Raw genomic sequence first — 26,309 nt, forward strand, 5'->3', positions numbered from 1 at the left:
ACCAGCCACCAAATCTGCACACTACCAACATTCATTGAGTAATGTCAACCAAATTCAATATTTTGTGGGAAGAGGGTCTGGTTATGGAAAAGATCTTTCCTCTATATCATTCAAGTACTTTGACTACTTTTGATGTAACCTAATGTTGATATTAGGCTCTTTGGACTTTTAACCATAACATGTGCACAGTAATAAAATATGTTAAAATGAAGATATGAACATAATTCTAATCAACTATTATCAGTTTTTTACATACAATCTGGCTTAAAGACAGATAGGCCTGGGTTCAAATGCTGCCTCTGATTCAAACGCTGTGTGTCAATTCACTTAAGCTATCTGTGTTCTAAACACCTCTCTAAGACTAAATTGCAAAGAAGTTGCTGACTTGCATAGGAAGAGGAAATTTCCTCCCCTGAAGTTCCCTATACCAGTAGAATCACAGGTCCAGTCTATATCTGTCTCTATCCTATTTATGCTTTGAAGTGTCTTATAATATGGTAATAGATTCCTATCAATTCACCCACACTCTCTTGTTGTGACCAACAGTGTATATTTGTATTTAGTAAGAGGCACTATCAGTATACACAGAGCATAATAATCCTATAGTGAAGGTAGTGATATATAAAAATAATCATGACAATAACAATAATAATTTTGTTTGTTTGTTTTTTGTTTTGGGGTTTTTTTTTTAGTGAGGCAATTGGGGTTAAGTGACTTGCCCAGGGTCACACAGCTAGTAAGTGTTAAGTGTCTGAGGTCAGATTTGAACCCAGGTCCTCCTGACTCCAGGGCCGGTGCTCTATCCACTGCGCCACCTAGCTGCCCCAACAATAATAATTTACATAGGAATTAGGAACACAGGCTCTTTCTTTAGCTATTTGCTAAATTCTCAAAACAATTGAGGATTTTAAAAGAGATGGGCTTGCAAATAATAATAAAAATTAAATTATTATTATTATCATTATTATAGCTAACATGGCTAAACACTTTAAGGTATGAAAAGTGAGGGGCAGGTAGGTGGCACAGTGGATAGAGCACTGGCCCTGGAGTCAGGAGGACGTAAGTTCAAATCTGGCCTCAGACTCTTAAGACTTACTAGCTATGTGACTCTGGGCAAGTCACTTAACCCCAATTGCCTCACCAAAAAAAAAAAAGAAAGTGAACTGGCCTTCTTACTGTTCCTTATATATGATCCTGCATTTACCACCTCTGCACCTTTGCTTGTTTCCTATACCTATAATGTTCTCCCTCCTCATCTCTATTTCTTAAAATCCTTAGTTTCCTTTTATGCTCTTCTCTCTAGCCAACAGTGCTTTTCACCCCAAACGACCTCATGTCTATTTTAATATTCTTCAATATGATCTTGCTATCTCTCCTTACTAGGTTGTCAGCCCTGCAAAGCCAGAAGTTGTTTCACTTCTGCCTTTGTATCCCCAGTGCTTAACACAAATGCCTGGCGTGTAGTAGGTAATAAATGAACGTTGGTTGATTGATACCCAAAGCATTTTGAAACATGGAAAACAACTGCAACATCTATCATTCCATCTCCTCTCCTATAATTAACAAACCCACAACACGTTCCCCAAATTTGAAGAGTTAAGAAGAGAAAAACAACTTACAGGTGCACCAGGAAGTCCCTGAGGCCCAGGCTCACCATCAAGGCCACGAGCTCCCTGAAAAATAGAAAACAAGTAATAACAAGGTTCTCATGAAAATAAAGCAAAGGATTACAATTAAAGGTCAGTTATAGTAGATGAATGTAATGGAACATTAGTGTGTTGTAAGAAATGATGAAGGGAATCATTTCAGAGAAACATAGGAAGACTTGTATGAACTGATGCAGAGTAAGTGAGCAGAACCAGAAGAATAATACAATAACAGTACTATAAATAGAATTGAAAGACTTGGAAACTCTGATTCACACAATGACCAACTACAGTTCCAGAAGACTCATGATGAAACATGATAGCCACCCTCAGATTGCTGATGGAGCCAAGTATAGGTATTTTTTAAAATCATGGCTAATATATAAGAATATGTTTTGCTTAACTGTATGTATTTGTAATTGATTTTGTATTTCTTGCTTTCTCAATGTATGAGGGAGGGTAAGGTAGGAGAGAGTGAATTCAGAAATAATAATAAAATTGGGGGCAGCTAGGTGGTGCAGTGGATAAAGAACCGGCCCTGGATTCAGGAAGACTTGAGTTCAAATCCGGCCTCAGACACTTGACACTTACTAGCTATGTGACCCTGGGCAAATCACTTAACCCTCATTGCCCCACCTGCCCCCCCCCAAAATAAAATATAATTGAAAAATATTATTAAAGAAATGAAAAACATTTTTAAAAATAAATGAAACGTTATTTTAGCCTTTCCCAAAAATACATCTTTAAGGCTGACCTGCCAACTTGGAAAGTCAGCAAGTCCTCAGGCCTAAAAGCTGCCTCTTATTGATTTTCATGTACCCTTCCTCTACCATGAAGGTGCTTAAGCATTTTTTGTGTCAGAGACCCTTGGCAGTGTTGTGAAGCCCATGGGCCCCTTCTCAGGATGATTTTTTTAAATGCATAAGATAAAATGTATAGAATTACAAAGGGAATGAAATATATCAAAATACAGTTATGAAAATAATTTTTTTAAATTTATAGACCCCAGGTTAGGAACACCTGCCTAACAGCATGCACTAGGGCGTATTCAGTTAAGCAGTTAACACAGAGATGCATCAGTCCAAAACATATAGCTCTTACTGGGGGCAGCTAGGTGTCTCAGCAGATGGAGCACTAACCCTGAAGTTGGGAAGACCTGAGTTCAAACCTCACCTCAGATAGTTACTAGCTGTGTATCCTTGAGCAAGTCACTTAACCCCAATTGCCTTAAACATCTGGGGCCATCTCCTGTCATCCTGATATTTATCAGATGGCTCTGGAGGGGATGGTAAGGTTGGTGACCTTGCCCTGCCCTCCCTAATTTAAATCCAATTCCCTGCAAGTCATGACATCACCCATATGTCATGGTCCTCTTTGAGATCGAAGGACCAAAAATCCCAATAGCTCTTATCATGAAAAGCACTTAAATGATCATAGTACTTTGTTCTGACATATCTATACAGCCTCTGAGAATTTTTTTGTAAGTTAATGTTGCTACCCCATCAAGACTTAAATAATAATAACTAATTATCATAATAACTACACTCCAGATACTATACTAAGCACTTTCCAGTTATTATTTCATCTGATCCTCACAACAATCCTGTGAGGTAGATGAAATTATTACCCTATTTTACAGATGGAAACTGAGGCAAATACAGATTAAGTGACTTGTCCTGGGTCATACAACTGGTAAATGTCTGAGGCCGTATTTGAACTCAGGTCTTCCTGATTCTAGGCCCGGCACTCTATCTACTACATCACCTGAGCCTAGAAGATATATAATGAAATGAAAATTTTTTGAAGTTTTGAGATATAAATAACAACTGCTCTGTAGTCACATTCCCAGAGTTTCTAGAGCATCTGGGAAAATCTGATAGTGAGTCAGGCTCCAATAGGCACTGCAATAGCAGCTGCTCTGGCTTCTGTTGCTACAGTTGCTTGCAAGCATTTCTGAGAATTCAATAGCTCCAATCACACCAGAAGTCAGAATCTCAGGCATGTGGCCCATTTCAGGCATGCCCTACAAAATCCTTTCACTTGACATTTCTACTCCCATTTTAAGCTTCAGTTCTTGCCAAAGGTAGCAGCACCCTTATTCATATTTTTTTACATTGGATCCCCACCAAGAGATGGCTATTAGATGGCATGGTGGGATTGAGTGCTGGACTTGGAGTCGGGAAGAGCTAGCTTTGAGTCCTGCCTTAGATACTAGCTATGGGAACCTTGGGTAAATCATTTAACCCTTTCAACTTCAGTTTCCTTATCTGTAAAGTGGGGATGATAATAATAGCACCTACCATATAGGTTATTGTAAAGATCAAATGGGATCATATATATAAAACACCTTGTGACCTGATAGCATTATATATAATGCCAGATATTACTATTATAATAACATTTATCTATGTCTATATAACTAATAGTCAGATCCCTCTTAACACAGGATTGCAATAGCTTATTTCAATCACCACTTTGAAAAATAATTTCTGTCTTTTATTATCATTAGCAGGGTGAAAATAATAACCCAAATATAGACAATGTGACTTATTGTTTAAAATTATGTAAACATATTATTAAATATAAAAATTATAAAAATCTTTATATGTTGCATGAAGAGATGTGGCATGGTACATTGGAAAGAGTATTGTCTCTGGAGTCAGAAGAGCTGGCTTCACCTCCTGCTTCTGAAACTTAGACTAGCTGTGTATCTATCCTTGACAAATCACTTAAACTCCCTTCAGTTTCCTCCTTTATAAAACTAGAGGGGTTAGGTTGGATGACCTCAGTCTTCCATATGTAGGTCAATGATTCTCTGATTACCAATGTTCCTACTCTCTCTATATTTTTTTCTCACCAACAAAGTAGGGACTTTAAAATAAAATAAAAGGGAAAGATGATCACCTTAATAGCAAAAGGCAGAAAAGAGGGCACAAGGATCATTAACATTTATATACTGCCTTAAGGTTCTTAAGGTTAGCTAAGTGGAGCAGTAAATAGATCACTGGACCTGGAGTCAGAAGGACCTGAGTTAAAATCCAGTCTCAGACACTAACTGTGGGACCCTGAACAAGTCACTTAACCCTGTTTGCCTCAGTTTCCTCATCTGTAAAATGAGCTGGAGAAGGAAATGGCAAACCACTCCAGTATCTTTGCCAAGAAAACCCCTGAATGGGGTCTCAAAGAGTTAGACACAACTAATTGACTAAACAAGGTTCTAAAGGCACTGTGTATGCTTTATTTCACTTTACTCTCATGACAAGGTAGCAGGCTATTCCACCTGCTCCTAAGAGAAAACTTTAAAATTTGGATCGCAAAAATAAATGGTTTGATGCAGAACTTGAAAGATGGATTATCAGTTCTCATGACAGGGATGAAGTTATTACCATTTTACAGATGGGGAACCTGAGGTAGAGAGCAGCTATGTGACTTGCCCAAGATCATATAGCTAGTGACAGGCAGAATTTAAACTCAGACCTTCATGACTCCAAATCTAACACTGGAGCCACTATACCACCTAGATTTATAGCTTTAGTTGACACAAATAAAGAGACAACTAATCTAATGGGCAAAAGTGTACCAGAGAGATAAGAAAACATAAAAAGAGAAGGAATAGACAGATAATGAAGTAGGACAGCAGTATGAGAGAGACCATGGTGAGCATTTAGAATTCACATCTTTAACATGATTCAAAAGTATTTACAGACCAATTGAATCCGAGGCACCTAAAGAATCATGGAATTCATTGATCCTTAAGAATTAAGAGCAAAATGTTAATCAGCATTCCCTTAGGTGAAGAATGACCCAGAAATAATTTTAAAAGCCCTTGTAATTCATCATTCATTTTATGTAATTATAATAGAATGTACATTGCTCAAGGGCAGGGTGTACCTCACTTCTGTCTTTGTATCCCCAACACTTAGCACAATATTAAGTCTGTAGTAGGTACTTAAAAAGTTATTTTAAGATTTAGAATACTAAGTTATATGTATTAGAATATACCTAGGCATATCTAAATGTAATAATGTAGAAAATTTATATTATATATGTCATATATGTGTGTACATATTATATCTATGTTTGATATATGTATAAAATGCAGTTATCTATCACAAATAAAAATAAGTTTTTTTAAATGCTAGGTGAGTCCAGCTCAATTGAATTTTACAGGAGAGAATCTCAGATGAAAGGAAGATACTTCCTGTATTAGAATTCATGACAAGAGCATTTCTGTTTGAAGGACAACTTGATAAAGACTAAACCAAAGGGCTTTTTTTTTTCCCAGAAAGCACCAAATGGAAGAAATTCTCAAATTAAAAACATATCAGGACAATCTCCATACTTCGTTCTAACTAACCTTGAGATCTGAGGCAATTTGCTCTGGATTTCAGTCTCCCCATCATTAAAATTAAGGAATTTAATGAATTAAGGATTTAATGAATTCTAAGGTCCCTTACATCTCTGAGATATTCCTAATACTAATTAATTTTCTCAGAGAAGGATCATTTGTTTTAAGAAATGATTAAGATCCAAAAAAGGAGAATCCTCTGTATCAGCATTTAAAAGTTCAAATAGGATTAGGAAACAATATATAAATAGAAGGATACATAGGAAGAAGGTGACTTAAGGGCTCCTAAGTTCACGTCTTCTACAAATGAAAAAATGTTGTGTTTTTGAAGGCAGAATTGTATGGTGGCGGACAGGAAAGAAGGGAAGGGTGATGTACTTGGAATCGGGAAGACCTGGTTTCAAAACATGGAACATTTCATGAATCTGTCATTCATATACAAGAGCTGGACAACCCATCTCATTCTACCATACCATTATTTAAATGGTACTTGTTTAAATTACTATTTAAATAAAATAATTTATTTTTTAAAATCAGTAATTGGAATTAAGTATTCATAGTCATCTTCGTAAGTTTCCTAGCCTAAAAACAGAATGGTAGGGATAGCCTACTAAGCACTGAAGCATAACTTGAGAACAATGGTTATAATAGATCGTATACAGTGACCAGAAAACATAAGAATTAAAATATTTTGAATTAGTCTATCAGTAACAATAATGTTAAGCAACCAATGTATCTAATAATAAGGGAAATCGGATAAATCATGGTAGGTCCAAGTCTGTCATAATGCAATTAATACCAACAAATATGATAAAGGTAAAGGAAATTGGAGAGAACTTTGTGAAATAATGCTATGCAAAAAAAGCATAAAGAGAAGACCAGCATGTATGCTAAATATAAGGAACAATGAATGTGAATGATATAGTCCTAGAGTGACTAAAAGCTATCATAAGATTTTATGCATTTAAATTAAATACAAACACATAGATTTACCTGGAAGAAAAGGTAATTAGTCCCCCCTTTTGTTCCGTCAAGGAAACATTTTGTTTCTTGAGGAACAAAAGGGGGTACTGTAATGATTGGAATGACGCCACCTACTGGAGACTTGCTGTGGGAAAGCTCCACCATGAGGAAAATGCCTCAGAGGCATTGTGGCTTTTCCTTGGCGTCAGGAAATGACGTTTGCTCATGGGTGCTGTCTATCAAGGCTACCAGCCAATCAACTTGAGGAGCCTCCTGTGGTCTGGGGGGAGACAGGAAGGAGGAAAGGGAGCCTGCGCAGAGAGCGCGGGGGCTTTTTGGCTTCCTGACTTGATGGTGGTGGCGGCAGAGGACTTCACAGGAAATTTGAGGAAAGATAGGAATGCCAGGCTGTTAGAATTCTGTTCTCAATCTTTTTTCTTTCTATTTTCCAATAAACCCTTAAAAACCTAAACTCGTTTAATCAGTGATTTTTAGTCAGTTTCCCCCAAAACTGGGGGAACAGATTAGAATCCACATTTAGAATCTTAAATTACACATTAGTTATATGGCTCTCCAATATTAAGTTTATAATAAATTATTTAATTTTTTAAAACCAAAATAATTTTGATCTTACTTTGTCTCCTTTGGCCCCAACTATACCAGTTATTCCTCTCAAGCCTTGAGGACCCTAGAAATTAAAAGAAAGGAAAAGAAAGAAGAAAAAGAAATTTTAACAGAAATGTATTTTCTTAAATAATTTTTTATTACTTCATGTTTCCTCTTCAGTAGGCTTTCTGCTGGTGATTGGGTTAAAGACTATATCCCTCTATAAAAGAAAACTTTAAAATATGGATGACAAATAATTTGATGCTGAACTAGAAAACGAATTGTCAGTTGGCCAAAGCTGAAATGTTAGAAAAGCAGAATGTTACCAAAATGCACACCTGTGAATGGTGATATCCTTACTTAGAAATGAAAAAAATCAAAAAGGCTTTCCTTAGCCTTGAAGAGTAAAAATAATTTAAGTATTGTACAAATATTCATGCAAAGCTAGAACTGGAATAATTATTAAAAACCAAAGCTGTAGGGGGTAGCTAGGTGGCACAGTGGATAAAGCACTGGCCCTGGATTCAGGAGGACCTGAGTTCAAATCCAGCCTCAGACACTTGACACTTACTAGCTATGTGACCCTGGGTAAGTCACTTAACCCTTATTGCCCCAGAAAAAAAAAAAAAGCTGTAACTGATTTTTTTTTACAAAGGTACCAAAACTTATAAGCTCAGGCCCAAATTGAGAAAAAGGCTTGTTTTCTAAGATTTCTATGAATTCTTTGGCATTTAAGCTGTTTTAAATGTGAGTGAATTTTCCCGCAGGAAAAAAAATGTTATACTTGATGACTAAGTAACTAGACCAATGCATTTGGCCTCAGTAAAGCATAATCATGTGCTTGAAGCCTAGCACTAAAAATTCTATGATAGAAATATATCTATAATAGGAAACATTCTAGATAATCACCATTTCACATGCAGTTTCTCTGAGGAAAATGGATTTGGAGTTCCAACTCATGATGTCAGAGTCAAAACCCTCATGACTTTCTTTACTAACACTAATGACAACTCCAGTGTGTGTGTGTGTGTGTGTGTGTGTGTGTGTGTTGTGGGATAAATGCAAAAAATAGGGAAGAAGTGTAAGTTTGGGTTTCTCCTAAAGAAGTGGCAGGGGTTTCAACAGTGGAATGGGTTATATGCCCCCTAAGCACCAGTAACTTCTTAAATGTCTACATTTGCATAGAAGGTAGTTCTCAGGTTCAAGCAATTATGAGGTATACTGAAAAGGTAGTCATGATGTAGAACACAGAGGCTCTTCCCAAGCCAGATGTTTGTAACTAGAGGAACCTGGTGGTGGTAAAAAAAAAAAAAAAAGTGCTAGAGATTGTGGCAAAGACCTGGGTTTGAATCATGGGCCTTATGCTTATTATATGTGTAATTTAAAGTCATTTCACTTTTCTGAGTCTCATTTTCCTCTTATGTATAACATTTTTTAACAGATATTCCTGCAGCATATGTAACCCTTGTTTCATCAAACCAACCCTTTTTGCCTCAGCTCTCTTTGGTTACTCTGCTCAGTAAATGATGACTGCATGGGTTGAAGAAGTTTCCTCACTAGGAGTTCCCTCTACCAATGAAATGACAGATACAGTTTAAAAACATCACTAGAGTAAAGACAGTAAGTTTCTGTAACAAATATATTCTATTAAATACCAATATACAGGGTACCCCCAGGAGTCTTTGAGAAGTTTTAAGATTTAATAGCTTTTAAATAAACTTTAATAGCTTAAAATTTCACTAAGACTCTTGGGATATACTTTATCTAAAAAAAAAAAAGAGGCAGAGTAGAAACAACTTTTTACCCTTTAATTCACTATTCAAGGGGGCAGCTAGGTGGAGCAGTGGATAGAGCACTGGCCCAGGATTCAAGAGGACCTGAGTTCAAATCCAGCCTCAGACACTTGACACTTACTAGCCGTGTGACTCTGAGGAGACCCTGAGCAAGTCACTTAACCCTCATTGCCCCACAAAAAAAAATAATAAAAATTCACTATTCAATATCTAGCTTGATTTTTAGCATGTTCCTAAGCAGGTCCCAATCAGCAGAACTCCCTGAATTAGGGCATGTGAGGGAAGTAGAGAAGTAGAACAAGTAACCCAACTTCTTCCAACTTCAAATGTTTGGACTCCTGTCCTTTTTAGACATTTTTCTCCATGAGAGCAAGAACAATGTTTGTTTTCTATGTTTCTCCTATAATGGTGAGCACACACTGCCATATTCAATGGATGTTTGGAAATCATTACTCCCATAATTATGATTATTTATTCCAACAGGATAAACAATGTGGATTAATTCCACCCTCATCTAGTGCTCCCCCCAAAAGGACCAGCCTGGCATAACATAATGCTCTGAATAGAGGAACGCTGTTATTCCAAATTAATTTACTATGCATATTAGAGCAACAAACTGCTAAAACACAAGGGAATGTCTTTTTATTAAAAGACATGATTGCCAGCAATTAAGAATGTTCTAATTAGAATGATAATATGCTAGCTTAAAAAAAAAAAACTAAACTAATCAGTCTGATGCTACCTACTCATATTCAAGAGGCTTGTAATTGCCAAAGGACAAATGGCTAGTCTTTTGAATATGTGGTATGTGTGTGTATATGTATACACACATATACATATATAACACATATATGTTGTATAATATATAATATATACATGTGTGTATTGTATATATGTATACCTATATACAGGATATGTGCATATATGTGTATATATGGAATGTATATGTATACCTATATACACATGTATGGAATATATACATATATGTATACCTATATACATATATATGGAATACCTTTGCTCTTTGGATAGCCTTTTGGGCACTTAAACCTTAAACCTATTTGTTGTTGTTGTTGTTGTTGTTGTTGTTGTTGTTGTTATTGTTGTTTTGAGTGAGGCAATTGGGATTAAGTGACTTGCCTAGGATCACACAGCTAGTAAGTTGTCAAGTGTCTGAGGCTGGATTTGAACTCATGTCCTCCTGACTCCAGAGTCAGTGCTCTATCCACTCTGCCACCTAGCTGCCCCTAAACCTATTTTTTTTAATTTTATGTGATCATAAGTAATAGTTCTCCAAATGGAGACATGACTTTGATAGAAAAAATGTCACATCACAAACAAATTGAAGGAGTAAAGAAGAGCTTACCTTTTAGATCTATGGATAGGGAAAGAGTTCATGACTAAACAAGTGAGAGGATCATGCAAGATAAAATGGGTGACTTTGATTATAGTAAAAATTAGAAGTGAAACACATAACTGGGGATAAAAAAAATCTTTGCAATAAATTTCTCAAATAAAGGTCTCATTCCAAAGTTATATAAGGAACTGATTCAAATTTAAAAGACTAAGAGCCATTCCCCAAAAGATAAATGTTCAAAGGATATTGAGCAAGCAGTTCAAAAGAAGTTAAAATTTCTTTCAAAGGAAGAACTCCAAGCTATCAACAATCATTTGAAAAAAATCTCTAAAGCACTGATAATTAAAGAAGTACAAATTAAAGCAACTTTGAGGTTCTACCCATACCTATCAAATTGGCAAAGATCACAAATAAGGAAAATGACAAATGTTGGAGCGAATGTGGGACAACAAACAGATGGAGCTGTGAATTAGTCAAGCCATTCTGGAATGTAATTTGGAACTATGCCCCCAAAGTTACTAAACTCTGCATATTCTTAGACTTAGATATACCACAGAATAGTGGTAGGTACTACTTTATCCCCAAAGAAATCAAACCAAAAGGAAATATATATATATATTTCTAGTAATTCATTTCATGTTAGTGAAAAACTGGAAACCAAAAAGATATTTTCCCACTGGGGAATGCCTAAACAAATTATGGCATATCACATAGTGGACTATTATGGTGCCATAAGAAATGATGAAATAGACAATTTCAAATTAAACTGGGACCTTTATGAAGATATGCAAGCAAAGTAAGTAGAACTAGGAGAACAATTTATACAATAACATATACAATAACACTGTAGAGAAAAGCAACTGATCAACACAATGATAAATCACAAATCCAAAATAATTGATGAAGAATGCCACTCACCTCCTGACAGAGAGGTGATGAACTTAAAATACAGAGACATACAGTTTTGGACATGGCTAATGTGAAAATTCACCTTGCTGGACTATATGGATACATACTGAGGGAATTATTTTGGGAGGGTTTTTCTTGAATTGCTCATGAAAGGTAATAGGAGAGAGATTAAATTTAAAATACTTATTATTTGAAAAATAGAATACAAAATTTTAAAATAAGTTACAATGCATAAAAGAAAAGCATTTGACCATATACTAGCACTCTTTCCATCTTTCCAAAAGAAGTAGCTTGGCAAAAATCATATGATGTCATAAAAAAAGGAGAGGAGGGAGTTGATGTTAGACTACCAGTGTGCATGCTTTTTATTTGGATGATTTTAAACTTTTAATTGATACTATTACTATACAAATATAGAATATTTTTAAAGATTTAATAATTAACAAAATTTACACAATTAATTAAATCAAGGACCTTCTTGCTGTTCCTCACCCAGGACATTCCATCTCCTATATCTGTACCTTTGCTTTAGCTCTTCCTCATGCCTAGAATGCATTCCCTCTCACCTCACTTCTTATATTTAGTTTCCTTGAAAGTTCAGTTCAAGTCCCTCCTACTTCATGAAGCTTTTCCTGATTCCCCTAGACCTAGAGCCCTTTCCTAAAATTATCTTCTATATATTTTGTATGTATTATTTCTATGTACATATACTCTAACACAATGTAAATTCCTCAAGAATAAGGATTATTTCAATTTTGTCTTTGCATTTCCACTGCCTAGCATGTTTCCTGGCACATTAATAAATGTTGGTTGATCAAACAATCAATCAACCAAAGAATACCTTACCGGAGGTCCTTGAGCTCCCACTTCTCCAAGTTCTCCCTGGTCACCCTCTTCTCCCTAAAAAACAACAGCTAAAACTGAGAAATGTCATGCAAAAATCAACATATTTAACAATATCTTCAGTCTAGTCCAATTTTACATTTTTATAAGTTTGGTTGTATCTTAATAATAACTTTTTTTTTTTTAGCGAGGCAATTGGGGTTAAGTGACTTGCCCAGGGTCACACAGCTAGTAAGTGTTATGTGTCTGAGGCCGGATTTGAACTCAGGTACTCCTGACTCCAGAGCCAGTGCTCTAACCACTGCGCCACCTAGCTGCCCCTGGTTGTATCTTAAAATACTCTAAAGATAAAATATTAATATGAGAATATTCCACCAAAGAACCCAATCCCTAACCAATGAAAATGTTGTGTTTTGGCCTCCATGGAGCTACAGGGAATCACATTCAACCAAATAATTTCATGTGATTAATCTTTTCTAAATGAATTCTTTATGGAATATAAATTTAGACTTGAACTTCTGCATTCTCCTTAGCAATAATCCACAAAGTGACACAATTTGACAAGAAATTCTTTCTTTTTAATAACTTTTCCTAAAAGATGCTTTATGAAACTCAACTTCATTTCTATTTTCATTGTCCCTTTGTTACATGTTAAGAATAATCCACCTTCATTTCTCTCAAGGTCTAGCAGTGATAGTTAGAAATTTCTGCAAAAGAAATGACAGTCAATTCCAACTATCAGCGTTAATGGAGAAGAACAAGTGATTCAGATAACCTAAAACACTGTATAATGCAAAAATCACTTTGGTATAAGAATGTATTATATGGTTTTTTTGCAAATGATTTACCTCCCTAATTATGTTAAGATTGCATTCCCTAAGTACCAGTAACTGATAGTGGAAGGAGGCAATTCAGATAGTTGGCAAAGGACATCAGTCTGGGACATATGAATTGTTGGAAATAATACCTAAGTGGATAGTACACACATGGATGAGTAACAGTTGTCTGCATGCTTCTAAATAATTACTTCTCTAGAGCATTTGGGGGAGGGGGAAATCAGAGGAGGAAGGAAGAATCAAACAAAGATAATTTGTAGTTTGCAAGTATTAGATTTTTATTCCTTAGTTTATTTTTCATTATTTTAGATCTCAATTTGGATGTTTAACCCTAGGACAGTACTGTACCTGTATCTGCTTCAAATATAAAAACCTGGAGGTTATTATTAAAAATCTATTAAATAGATAAAAACAAGGAAAAAGTGATGAAGAGTACCTAGGGTCAGAGAACCTGTATCAATATCTCAGCTACACTTCTTACTCCCCCCCAGTGTGAACTGGGGAAAATCCCAAAGCTCTCTGTACCTCAACTTTTTCATCAATAAAACTAGGTGGCGGGGCAGCTAGATGGCGCAGTGGATAGAGCACCAGCCCTGGAGTCAGGAGTACCTGAGTTCAAATCTGGCCTCAGACACTTAACACTTACTAGCTGTGTGACCCTAGGCAAGTCACTTAACCCCAATTGCCTCACTAAAAAAAAAAACAAAAAAAAAAACAAAAAAAAAAAACTAGGTGGTTATGGATCATGAAATAAACACTCTACATATGTTTTATCATTTGCACTTCTTAAAGCACTATTTAAATACTACATTATTGTTGTTATCATTATAACTATTATTATTAATTATTATAAAAACATGAGATCACAGGTCATAGGGTAATTGAACTCACCAGGAAGTCCCTATGCCAATAATCACAGGGCTATCCCAAAAATTAATCCTATTTTAATGGCAAGTTAAAATAGTTCCTTATTGCCCAATTTTCAGGTCATCTTTGCCAGCAGATCTGTGATATGATCCTCAATAGGGCAGTTCAAACGCTGAAGGTACTTCAGCCCAATCAAGTGGGTATTCGGGTAAAGCTGTTCCTTACAAATAAACCTGCCTTAAGCATCTTCACTTGGCTAATGTTCAGATTTATGCATTTGATAAAAGGTCAATTTGCATATCTAATGCCTCCCGCTGGGCCTACCCAGCAATTTTCTGCACTCCTTCTTAGCTCTGTCAACAGTACAAACACTAATGTCAAATAAGAGCCTTGGAAGCTCTTTTTCATCGATTACTTGATCCTTAGGGTCTTTAAGCACTTATTGAATGTAGCTCCATGTAAAGATAGGGTAATTCCTTTACTCTTCAATCAATGGCTGCTTACATGGCCTGAAATTGTGCAAGAAGACATCTTTGTTTACTCTTCCAGGTGGGAAATTCAGCTAATTACCTAAAATACGATCCAGTAACTTCTACTTAAAATATCAAATATTGTGAAGTCAGCAATAATTTGTAATGAAAGTTAATTCCCATTAACTCTGTGGTATATTTAAGTGCATGTATGCTTCAGTAGAATATGAGCTTTTCAAGGGCAGGGACGATCTGATTTTTATCTTTGTTTCCTCAGCACCTAATATGGTTCTTTACTCAGGGAAAGTTCTCAAAAAAAGCTCATCGAATCTGAACAAAATCATCCCAGTTGGCCAAATAGTTATAAGTTTATAGGATAATTACTTGCCTGGGTCTTCCTCAATACACTCTATCCACCACCCCATACTGTGGTAAGGAAGCTCACAGTGATGATGTGTGAACTACCTATCTCACTGAGCTGTGTAAATCAGAATGTGTTTTGTAAATATAAGTTACTATTATTATGTCTCCATGGAAGCCAAGGAGATGGAAAGCCAAGCACCACTCCACTAGCACTGGTATTGAATATGTTTGCAGATTGAAAATTTCAGTTGTTTTTTTAAATTCCCTTTAGATTTTAACCTTGACTCTTCCGTTGGGAAAGATATCAGATGATGCAATTTATGATAATGGATTTCATGAGGTGGCCATCTTGCTATTAAGTTAACAAAGTCATATCATTTCTGCCACCACCAAATTGTCTGGAAATCTTCCTCCTAACTCTTAGATTTAGCTGTACCAAAAATAAGAAGGGAAAATAAAAAGAGGTATGGCAGGCAAAACCATTTTTAACTTAAGAGCTGAGGAACCCTAAAGTTCAAAACCCATTATGAAACTCTCTTTTGGTTAATGCCATCAATTCTTTACATACCTACAATAAAATGACTATTTGAAAGAATGAAGCAGTTAGCCAAATTATGATGAAATAACAGAATTGTCAAGGAAGGAAACCCAACAAAAATGCAATTCACTTGGAAAGGAAAAAGAAGACAGCAAATAAAAAGAAAGACTTAAATGAATGCATAAAAACTTTGCTTAGTCTGCTTCTTGTAAATGAGCTATTTTAAGTATATCGTGGCAGGTCAAGAATGTCATCATATGCCACTCAGGACCCTGCATTTAGGGAGGAAAGGTGAAACACTGCCTGATTTAGTAATGGCAATACTGCTATTAATCACTGCTTCTCAGTGTCAACTTACCAACTAAATATTTATTTTTCTTACCTTGTGACCTTGTCTTCCTGGCTCCCCAATTTCTCCCTTTGCCCCCTTGTGACCCTACCAAATACAAAAAAACAATTATTATTTCAGTTCTTATCTTTCACTAGAGGTTGCCCTTTAAAAAATTGTCCTGGATTCCTCAAATCCATAGCAATATGCTACTGAAAAAAGAGCTGTTAAAGTCAAAAGAAGAATGTTATTGCCTAAAATAACCCTTTAATCTTCATATAATACTGGTGGAAAGATCTCATGTTATCCATTGTTCAATGCAACTATGTCTTGGTTCAATTACAGCTACTTTCTGTTCTCTAAAGCTATTTTTCACATTTTAAAATGAGCTAGGCATAAAGACTTCTACCTCAGTCATCTACAGAAGCCAGAAGGTGGCAGTCTTGACTCAGCTACCCACCCCATCTCTCCAAATACAAGGAAAGGTCTCTGAAAAAAAAAAATATGACCAGGCTCTCTCCCACACACATAACATCCCACTCCCTTTCTTAAAAGAAAGTCACAGGCAAGGAAGGTCATTGCCCAGCTGCGTGATCCTATCAACAATTTATGTACATGAGTTGAGCTGTCTAGTGATTCCCACAAAGGAAACAGTGGAAGTGGTCAGTTGTGGCAACAGGAGCTTTGAAAGTAGCTTCAGTTGTTCAGTAGCCTCTTATGGCATATCCACCTTGGGTGAAAACCCAGACAGTTTGTCTTGCTCTTGGCTTCCAAAAGCCCATCTGATTCCAGGGATGAAAGTCCTCATGGAAGAAGACTACCCTGTCTAATCAAGTCATTCCCAATTCAGAAGATCAACAGAGGATAATGAATTCTACTCCAGTGGAATAATTGGTTGGAGGCAATGCTGTTTAGGATGAGGCCATCAGAATCCAAGGAGACCTTTACTGGTAGATACATCATTTTCCCCAGCAGTTCTTCAGATTGGAACAAAGGCCTCCTCTGTGCCTCCCTCAGGGCTGGCTCTAAATCAGACTGGGTTTAGGGATTAGGAGAGAAGAGAGCAATTTATCCCACCACAGAGTCACTTGAGATTTGTCTGACATACTCCCTCTTGGGAGGTTGAATATTATCCAAAAGGAAAAAGAGACATTGTGAATAAGGCAGAAAGGTTTGAGAATACCGCTACTCCAACACATATTATCCTGTTATTTATATATTAAATATTTTAATATACAACATTAATTATTTCTTATTTAATAATTAATATTAAATATAATTGTATTTTTATTTATGTTTCTTGATGGATACATTCATAATTTAAAAAATTTCTTTGAAAAGAATAGATCTCTCTTTGATAATCTCATTTTATCTCAAGCTTTAACATTTTTCCCCTAACACCATTCTGATTAAATTCACTGCCTGTACATTTTTGCACCTGCTTCCAAAATGCACTAGATTAATTATGCCAAAAGATAGACAAACTTTTGAACACTTGATTTTTGTATTTCATCCAATCCCAAACCAAGCACTTTCTTTCTTGGTGTTTTCCTCCTGGACCAACAAAGGAAACATAAAACTAAAATCTCCATTTAGCAGGGAATCCTATTAGCTACAATAAGTGAATTCTGTTAGTAATGCATGAGAGTACATGCATACAAACCCATTATTCCATCAGAGGACCAATTTTCTATCAATATGATACACACAGGGAGAACAGAACCCAAAATAAATGTTTCCTTCTTCCCCTGATAGTTCAACTCTAATAAATATAATAATCAAATTAATTCCCTTACCCTCAAGCCTGGTAGACCTGGATATCCCGAACGACCTGGTGGACAGGAATTAGGACACTACAAAAAAAATCATGTAGAGTTAGGGGGGGAAAGGTGGGAATTTTAAAACCAAATGGGCCAATCAAGTAAAAATTTTTAAGAAGTTCCAATTGACACACAAAGCAAATTCATTAGAATGTATTTGGATATGCCCCCTTTAAAAATTTCATTTTCATTAGTTCAGTCATCTACTTTGCCAACAGTAATCACTAATATGTTAAATGAGAGTCAGAAAATGGCATAGTTAACTAGGTATCCTCATTTTGGCTCTAGAAGGCCTATATTGAGATTCTACATTGAGATTCTAGATTGAGATTCTATATATCAGTGTACAAGGCCAATGGTCTCCAAACTTTTAAAATCACAAACCCTATTAGAAAAAAAATTGAGCATGTACTCAAAATATATTTATATTTATTTAACTATAATTTTTATAGATATACTGCTACATAACTCACTATCAAAATGTAAACATGAATGAGATAGAAATCTTAGTGTTGATTGCCCTCCACCCATCCTCAAAGGGGCATATATCACAACAGGGAGGTATTCTAGGGGACAGGGGGTAAGTATTTTGGGATTAGAGTAGGCAGGATTTTCCCAGTGGCACCTACATAATTGCTGCAGTGGGTATCTAAGGTAGTGTTTAGGTTATAACTGCCTTGAGGCACTTATACTTTAGTACTGAAAGGGGGAAGATTAGGAACTCATATAGTGGAGTTAGGAGGCAAAGTAGGGGAATTTGGGTCACCATACATAAAGGATGCATGTCATTGTGTTAAAGACAATCCTCATGAATGGCTATCATAGAGATATTGAAATGGGACCTAGCTTTCCTACTATCTGACTGATTGATCATGTACAGTCTTAAGGTCATGCCATGATGCCCCAGAGGGCTGCTGCCCCCAACTCTGGGGACCATTGTTCTAAGAGACCCTCTAAGATCATAAGTCGCAGGATAGATCTGCCTTGTCTGAAGCAATTTGTTAATGAGGAGTTCCCTAAACCAGTGAAATCCCAGACCCAGAGGCAAACGAAAACAAAACACCTAAGGCAAAGTACTATGGTATAAAGGATAGGAAAGTAGACCTGGGGTCAGAAAAACCTGGGTTCAAGTTCTACCTCTGACATATACAAGCTGTATAACTATAGTCAAGTTAACTTAATTGTTCAGTGCCTCCCAAGCAACCCTCTAAGAGTATATGTTACAAATTAGTGGCTTACTTGTACCAATGAAGGTAGTTTCCACACTGTCAATTCCCTACACTGCTGAAATCTCTAAATGTAAAGTAGGGCACTGGGAAACTATCTCACTTTTACCTCCTAAATTTCAAAGACCTCTGGCTGTAAAGATACCCTACTTACAATGGAAAATCATACTGAAATAAAAGCAAAGAAATAATAAATGCTGGTTTAGTTCTGAGTGGGGCCATGAAATAAGAATGAAATAATTCCATGCTTGGAAAAAGAACCAACTAAGTCCTATACACTAGGAAACTGTGCTGGGATTCAAATCACATGGCCATCCAAAATGAAAAAAAAAAAGCTGCTTAGACAAGCCTTCCTAAAGAAGGAATACGTTGTTTTTAACTGACAAAATTTTATTCATAAAAGCAAACATCTTACCAGTGGATCTCCATCATGAAGGCCAATTGTTCCCTAAAGCAAATAAAATGAGCAAGAGTTACAGACTATTCAGAATCATAACTTTTCAAATAAAACAAATATAATTGGTTCAAATATTCACGGCCAATTGGTGGGAAAGAGGCATCTGCCAATAAAATAAATAAAGATACTGGCCAATTAACAAGACATGGCAATCTAAAGGCAATGTGATATATTTAGGAATGTCCTAGAAAATCCAAAGTCTCCTAATCATGGTACTTATCTTTTAAGAAAGCTATATAATTATATTTTCATACTTTGAGGGGACCCCCCGCCAAGATTATAAGGAGGAGCTCTGAGCCCTAAAGGTGAATTAATCCCCATCTACTCCTATCTTTTTTTTTTTTTTTTAGTGAGGCAATTGGGGTTAAGTGACTTGCCCAGGGTCACACAGCTAGTAAGTGTTAAGTGTCTGAGGCCGGATTTGAACTCAGGTACTCCTGAATCCAGGGCCGGTGCTCTATCCACTGCGCCACCTAGCTGCCCCTATCTACTCCTATCTTGAACTTATTTTAAATTTTCTTATACTGTAAAAACATTAATTTTTTCCTATAAACTTTCTATCTTTAAAGGATTCATGCTTTCAATAAGAGATGAAAATAGATAGCCACATTGGGAAATGAGGCTTATTATAAATATGGGATAATAATAACACTTTATGTTTACACTCATTTATTTGTTCACATTTGTCAAGTTTGACGATCTGTTCCATGGAAAGGTCACAGGCCTAAGAGCACTTACACTAGGTCCTGGGGGACCTGGAGGGCCAGGTGGTCCTCTTCTCCCGGGATCACCCTACATTTGGAGGATATAGCAAGTAAATGTTTAAACAAACGGCAACTTATGGTAGAAGATACAGAAGAAATGATGAGATACATAAAGACCCACAGAACTCACTTAATGCTCAAGCAAGCAAAGAAATCAATGAGTCCCTCCCTAGTCTATAATCTCCATAGAACAAGAGCAAGATAATGAATGAGTTTCATCTCTCAAACTAATAAAATTAGTCTAGACCTGAACAGAGGAAAATGGGAAATCCAATTCAATTGGATAGGGCATTTCTATATCTGATAAAGGAAAATTAGAAAAAAAAATTCTTCTGGATTTTTATAGTTATTGACAAAACCAGCAAGTATTGATAGTACCGTGAATACTTAATTGTAGCAAAAATATTTCCTTCATCATAAAAAAATTAGCCTCAAATGAGAAATAGGTTAGTCTTTGCAGTCAGTGCCTGCCTCATACCAATGTTTTTCATAATCCCATTCATCACTTGAACTGTTATTATACTGATTTAGAAAATTCCAAGTAAGATATGAACATGGCAATGGGTTTTAACTAGTCTTGAACCCAAAATTACCCGTGGCATGTGACTTCCTTTTTTACATTCTGCCACAAGAAGCCACTAACAATAATTTGAATCATTTCTGTCTTATGATTATTTTGAATTTGTTTTCCACTTCACCTCATCTGCCCACAGGTTATGTCCTTTTTAGCAAAGAGGATCCATGTATAAAGTGTACTTAAGAACACACTGGGATTTCAGTGGATTCTGATCCACAGTGGATTTCAACTTGATAGTGTATCAATTTTAATTTGATACCCAAAACTTTAATACCCTGATTATACCCTTGATACCCTGATGTATGTAAATATGATTTTTGATGGTTCAATATGGTAGGGAAGAAGCTGTAAAGTACCATAATAAGGCTTGGCTTTTCATACCAAAGTCCTAGATTTTAATTCTAGCCAGAGGTCTGCTGGTAAATGTTTTATCAGCTGGGGGAGAAGGGAAATGTATATATGACACTCCTAAATTTAATCTGCATTAACACAAGTCTAGACAATCAACAAAACAATAAATCAAGCCCTAATTTGTAGCTTTGTCCATTTTCAAGGTGTAAATACTTGTACTGAAAATGTAACAATTAGTTCTCACAAGCCAAGGTAGAGTTGCCTACAGCATATTCCTGATTTCAGTTCTCTTATTTATTGGTTGTAAGATTTTAAGCAAGTTACTTCAACTCTCTGAGCAAGTTTTCTTATCTGTAAAATGGGATAATAATACCCATGCTTTCTACCTCATAAGGTTGTTGTGGAAGTCAAATGTGATCATGGATTTAAAGTATTTTGAAGATTTTATAAAAATACAAATTATCTTCTGTTACTATTATCATTGTATTCATGGCACTTTATAATCATAAAATTATAATCATAATTTTAGGCTACTAGTTCTTTATTTCATACAAATGATCTAAAGAAAAGAAGCTGGCCTGGGGATTAAGAGACTTCTTATTGTTTAGTCAGGTCCAAATCTTTATGATCCTATTTGGGGTTTTCTTGGCAAAGATACTGGAGTGGTCTGCCATTTCCTTCTCCAGCTCATTTTACAGATGAGGAAACTGAGGCCAACAGGGTTCAGTGACTTGCCCAGGGTCACACAGCCAGTAAAGTGTCTGAGGCTGGATTTAGTCTTCCTGAATCCAGGCCTAGTGCTCTATCCACTCTAACATTAATTAGTTGTATAACCTCTGGCAAGTTACTTGACCTCATGTGGCAGTAGTTGTTCTACTAACATTAGACCAAGAATTCTCAAATGGTTTCAGGACCCCTTTAAATTCTTAAAAAATAAAGAGTATTCCCCACAAAGGGTTTCTGTTAATGTGGGTTATATCTATTGATGTGTATCATATTAGAAATTCAGATGTCTTAGCATTATTATGGAAATAGCTCAGACCTCATGAACCCCATCCCTGGACCACATTTTGAGAAATACCACTTCATAGCATTAACTGAAACAATAAAAATTAGGATACATTGGAATGAATGTTGAAAATAAAGCAGCAGATGAAAGCAAAGTGACACTCCTATTCCAAGTACCCCTCAACATTATAAAATAAAGGTAATACTTCTACATCAACAAGTTTGCAAAACATCATGCATATTTATAGTCATTTCTTCCCTATTGATATCTTCTGACAAGTGAACAAACATTTACTGAAAAGTAACCCATGATACTCACAGATGGTCCCACACGACCGAGCTCTCCAGGGAGTCCAGATGCACCAGGAGGTCCCTAAAGTCAATAAATTAAAAGGAAATTAGTGATTTTAAAACAATAGTGATTTTAAAACAATACTTTGTCAAATTGTGTTTTAAATCTGATTTAGAGTTATGTGCCCTTGGTAGCTTGGTCTCCCAATGAGATAGTAACACATTCCATAAATGATCAACTACTCCATGTGGACCAGACATTTCATAAACTAATCCAAAAGCAAATTTCTACCCTGAGACACATAGCATAAGAGGATTGCCAAAAAATAATGGGGAAATATAGATACCAAAAGAAAGGTTAGCAACAAGATTACTGCAGGGCAGAATATTATTTATGGAACAAAGCTAAATAGAGCAAAATATGGAACATTCTTTTTATCCAACCTTGCCTTTTTAAATAAGCTAAATGTTCTATGAAATGATACTTACTGGTGGTCCAGGAATACCACGACCCTGAAAAATGAAAATTAAATTTGTTTTATATAATATATTTTATCCACATACAAATAAATAGACACAGGGAGAGATTTCTTGAAAATAAATTATATAGAATACTACTGCAGTATAAGAAACAATAAGCTGGTTGGTTTTAGAAAAACACGGAAAGATGCCTAAAATAATGAAGAATGAAATGAGCAGAATCAAGAGAATATGGTACAAAGTAACAGCAATACTGTTCTAAGAACAACTAAGTCATTGTGACCATTATAAACACTCAAATCAACTATAAAAGACCTATGAAGGAAGATGCTATCCACAACCAGACAAAGAATTGTTATATAGGAGTATGTATAGTTGGTTTTACATAGAAATATGTAGCCTTCTCTAGGGTGCGGTAGGGAGGGAGGGAGAAAAAAAATAAAAGTGCACAGCAGAAAACAAAAGAAAACTTAGAAGGAAGCAGAGAAAAGCAGAGTAGCTTTGAAAACGATGCATAGTATTTATTATATTGTTGTTTTGTCCTTCATTCTGGAATTCAGTCATGACATCCAGAGGGGATGTCATAACTTGCAGTGAATTGGATTTTAGTGAAGGAGGGCAGTACAGTCACCAGCCTCACTCTCTCCTCCAGAGCCATCTGAGACCAGTGGCAAGATATACATCAGGATGACTTGAGATGACACCAAATATTTGAAACAATCAGGGTTAAGTGATGTGCTAGTAGTGTCAAGTGTCTAAGGCCAGATTTGAACTCAGCTCCTCCTGACTCCAGAACTAGTGCTTTATCCACAGTACCACCTAGGTGCCCATTTTTTACATGGTGCTGCTTGGGTTTTTTTTAAACAAACAGTGTGAAATGAAAATTCATGACTTTATATTGAATCTCCTTTTCATGTTGTGCTATGTACATGGAAATGTTCTCTTTTTGTCTTTTTTGTATTTAAGTTCAAAATGAATTAAAAATTTAAAAAAAGAAAATAAATTATAAATCATACAAAAGGTAAACATTAGGCTTATGTTAAAAAAACATTTTTAATGTGAATAATAAATATGAGTTATTTGTCGAAGAAAGCCAAACAAGTCTTCGTTTCTAAAAGATTTAGTTCTTAGAGTATTCCTAAGGGGGATAAGCTAACCAGTTAGATTTTTCTGCCCAATATTTCATTACCTCTAGGACCTGTGATTTCATTGAGTTGTGAAGATAAAAGGAGTTACCAACCTGCAGTCTGTCAGTCACTCATCAAGGATTCATTAATTGCTTTCTATGTACCAAGAATTGTAGTTGCTAAGTGCAATGGGGTGGTCATTGGCCGACACAATGGTCTGTCATCTGTTGCCAGCACACTACTTCCTAAAAGTCTCTTTAATACAACAGAAACTGCCAGAGCATGAGCTCAATTGGCATAGCCCCAGAGAACCTGAGGTCACCTGTACACCATAATGAGACAGTGGAGGAAGACTTTAGAGGAAGAATTTCACTAGAGTGCTGAGAAATTGAGTGACTTGCCAAGATTACCCAGCCAATGTGTGTCAGAGGTGAAACTTGAACCTGGATCTCCTTGGCTTTGAGGCCTGCTCTTTATCCACTAAGCCCTGCTTTTATAAACTTATGAATGCAATGTATTAGTCCCAAAGAGATGTAGATTAAATAAAAAAGAAGCACAGAACAGCCATTTCTGTGGCTAAGAAAAAAGAGAGCCACCTTTTAAAACATTCAAAAATTTATGCCACAGACTCTTTGGCCCAAGTAGTTATGAGAATTAAAAGTCCATACATGCTTTGCCATGCTGAATTTGATTCTTTTTTAAACAGGACAATAAGGGGTAAGTGACTTGCCCAGGGTCACACAGCTAGTAAGTGTCAAGTGTCTGAGGTCAAATTTGAACTCAGGTCTTTCTGAATCTAGGACCTGTGCTTTATTCACTGCACCATCTAGCTGCCGTCTGAATTTTATCTTAAATCCAGTGATCTTGTCTCTGTTTTGTATTACTTAGATACTTTTGTCATAGTCCTCTACCTAGAGTACCATCCTCTTTCCATTCCCTTCTCAATCTAATCTTTATTCCAGGGATCTCTCCTGGAGCTTTACTCTTCTGTTCCTGTTTGTTTGTTTTTTTTCTTCCAGGTAGATGTTTCAAAATCAATCATCTCTCCTGCTACCTTTGCAAAGCATGGTACAATCCATTATAAGGCCTCATTAGGAATCAGAAGACCTGAACTCCATTCCTCATTGTGCCACTTCCTAGTCATGTGACCTTGAGCAAGACACAACTTCATTGAGCCTCAGTTTCCTCATCTGCAAAATAAGGAAAGGGGAAAGGGGAAGACCTGTCCCCTCACTGCCTCCTAGGGTTGTTGTGAATATCTAAATAAGCAAAATAATGCGTGTAAAAGTGTTTTGGAAACTATAAAATGCAAGACAAATGTAGATTGCTTTTGTTATGTGGGGTTTTCTTATATCTTTATAACTGAAGTATCCAGTAAGATCCCTAGCGATTCTGTTGGTGAAGGCTGTCTACACAAGCAATTAGTTGGTTTTCTTTTTAATTTATGAGGGACTTTTTTTTTTTTTTGCGGGGCAATGGGGGTTAAGTGACTTGCCCAGGGTCACACAGCTAGTAAGTGTCAAGTGTCTGAGGCCGGATTTGAACTCAGGTACTCCTGAATCCAGGGCCGGTGCTTTATCCACTGTGCCACCTAGCCGCCCCCTATGAGGGACTTTTAAAGAGGTGTGTGGATTGGGATTTGGGAGGGTGGGGGGAGAGGATGTGGGGAGACTTTTGGAGGAGTATGTAGCTTGAGATTGGGGGTGGTGAAGGGAATAGGGAGACTTGGAGGGGTGGATAAAGTAGGGGGTGGAGGGGTGGAGGAAGAAGGTAAGGTAACAGGAAGAGGGTCAAAATAGAGCTTGAGAAAGAAAATAGTGAGTAAAACAAGCAATGTAATTGGATAATTTTAACTGAATTGGCTAGTTATTCACTCCTTCATTAAGTGAAGTTTTAGTTTCCATTATGCAGTGAGCTAGACAATGAATCAATAATAGTTGAGACAGAGCCAAATGTAAGCAACAAATTTTCAAAAATGTTATTCATTAGATGTGTTTCTGTAACAATATTTATTGAAGTTATGCTTATTTGCACATGTTTCTTATATAGAAAATCAGACTGATATGATAAAAATGTGGAACTGATACGTTTTGATAAGAAGAAAATGAAAACATATTTGTTGACTACAGACTACTAGTTAGTGGCTTTCAAGTTGACAAGAGATTAGATTTTACAAATTCTATAAATCCAGATTTGGTTGGAGAAAGAGTAGTGCAAGTTATTCAGTTCTGAAAATAATTGATGGTATATGAAAGTCTGATAGGAAAGTGAATAGATGCTAAGATATAGCAGAGCAAGCTCAAAGGAAAGAGAAGAATAAAGAATTTCAAACTAAAAATAA

General features: G+C 36.2%; 1 protein-coding gene across 1 annotated transcript in view; it reads right to left on the bottom strand.

The window, feature by feature from the left end:
• COL9A1 (collagen type IX alpha 1 chain) overlaps positions 1 to 26,309 on the bottom strand; it is a 126,052-nt gene that overhangs the window by 52,735 nt on the left and 47,008 nt on the right. The window contains 9 exon segments of the mRNA XM_044002761.1: positions 1,620 to 1,673; positions 7,592 to 7,645; positions 12,469 to 12,522; positions 15,922 to 15,975; positions 17,664 to 17,720; positions 19,329 to 19,361; positions 20,109 to 20,162; positions 22,390 to 22,443; positions 22,851 to 22,874. Coding sequence (XP_043858696.1) covers positions 1,620 to 1,673; positions 7,592 to 7,645; positions 12,469 to 12,522; positions 15,922 to 15,975; positions 17,664 to 17,720; positions 19,329 to 19,361; positions 20,109 to 20,162; positions 22,390 to 22,443; positions 22,851 to 22,874 — 438 coding nt within the window.

This window comes from Dromiciops gliroides, chromosome 4, assembly GCF_019393635.1.
Source record: "Dromiciops gliroides isolate mDroGli1 chromosome 4, mDroGli1.pri, whole genome shotgun sequence".
Lineage (NCBI taxonomy): Eukaryota > Metazoa > Chordata > Mammalia > Microbiotheria > Microbiotheriidae > Dromiciops > Dromiciops gliroides.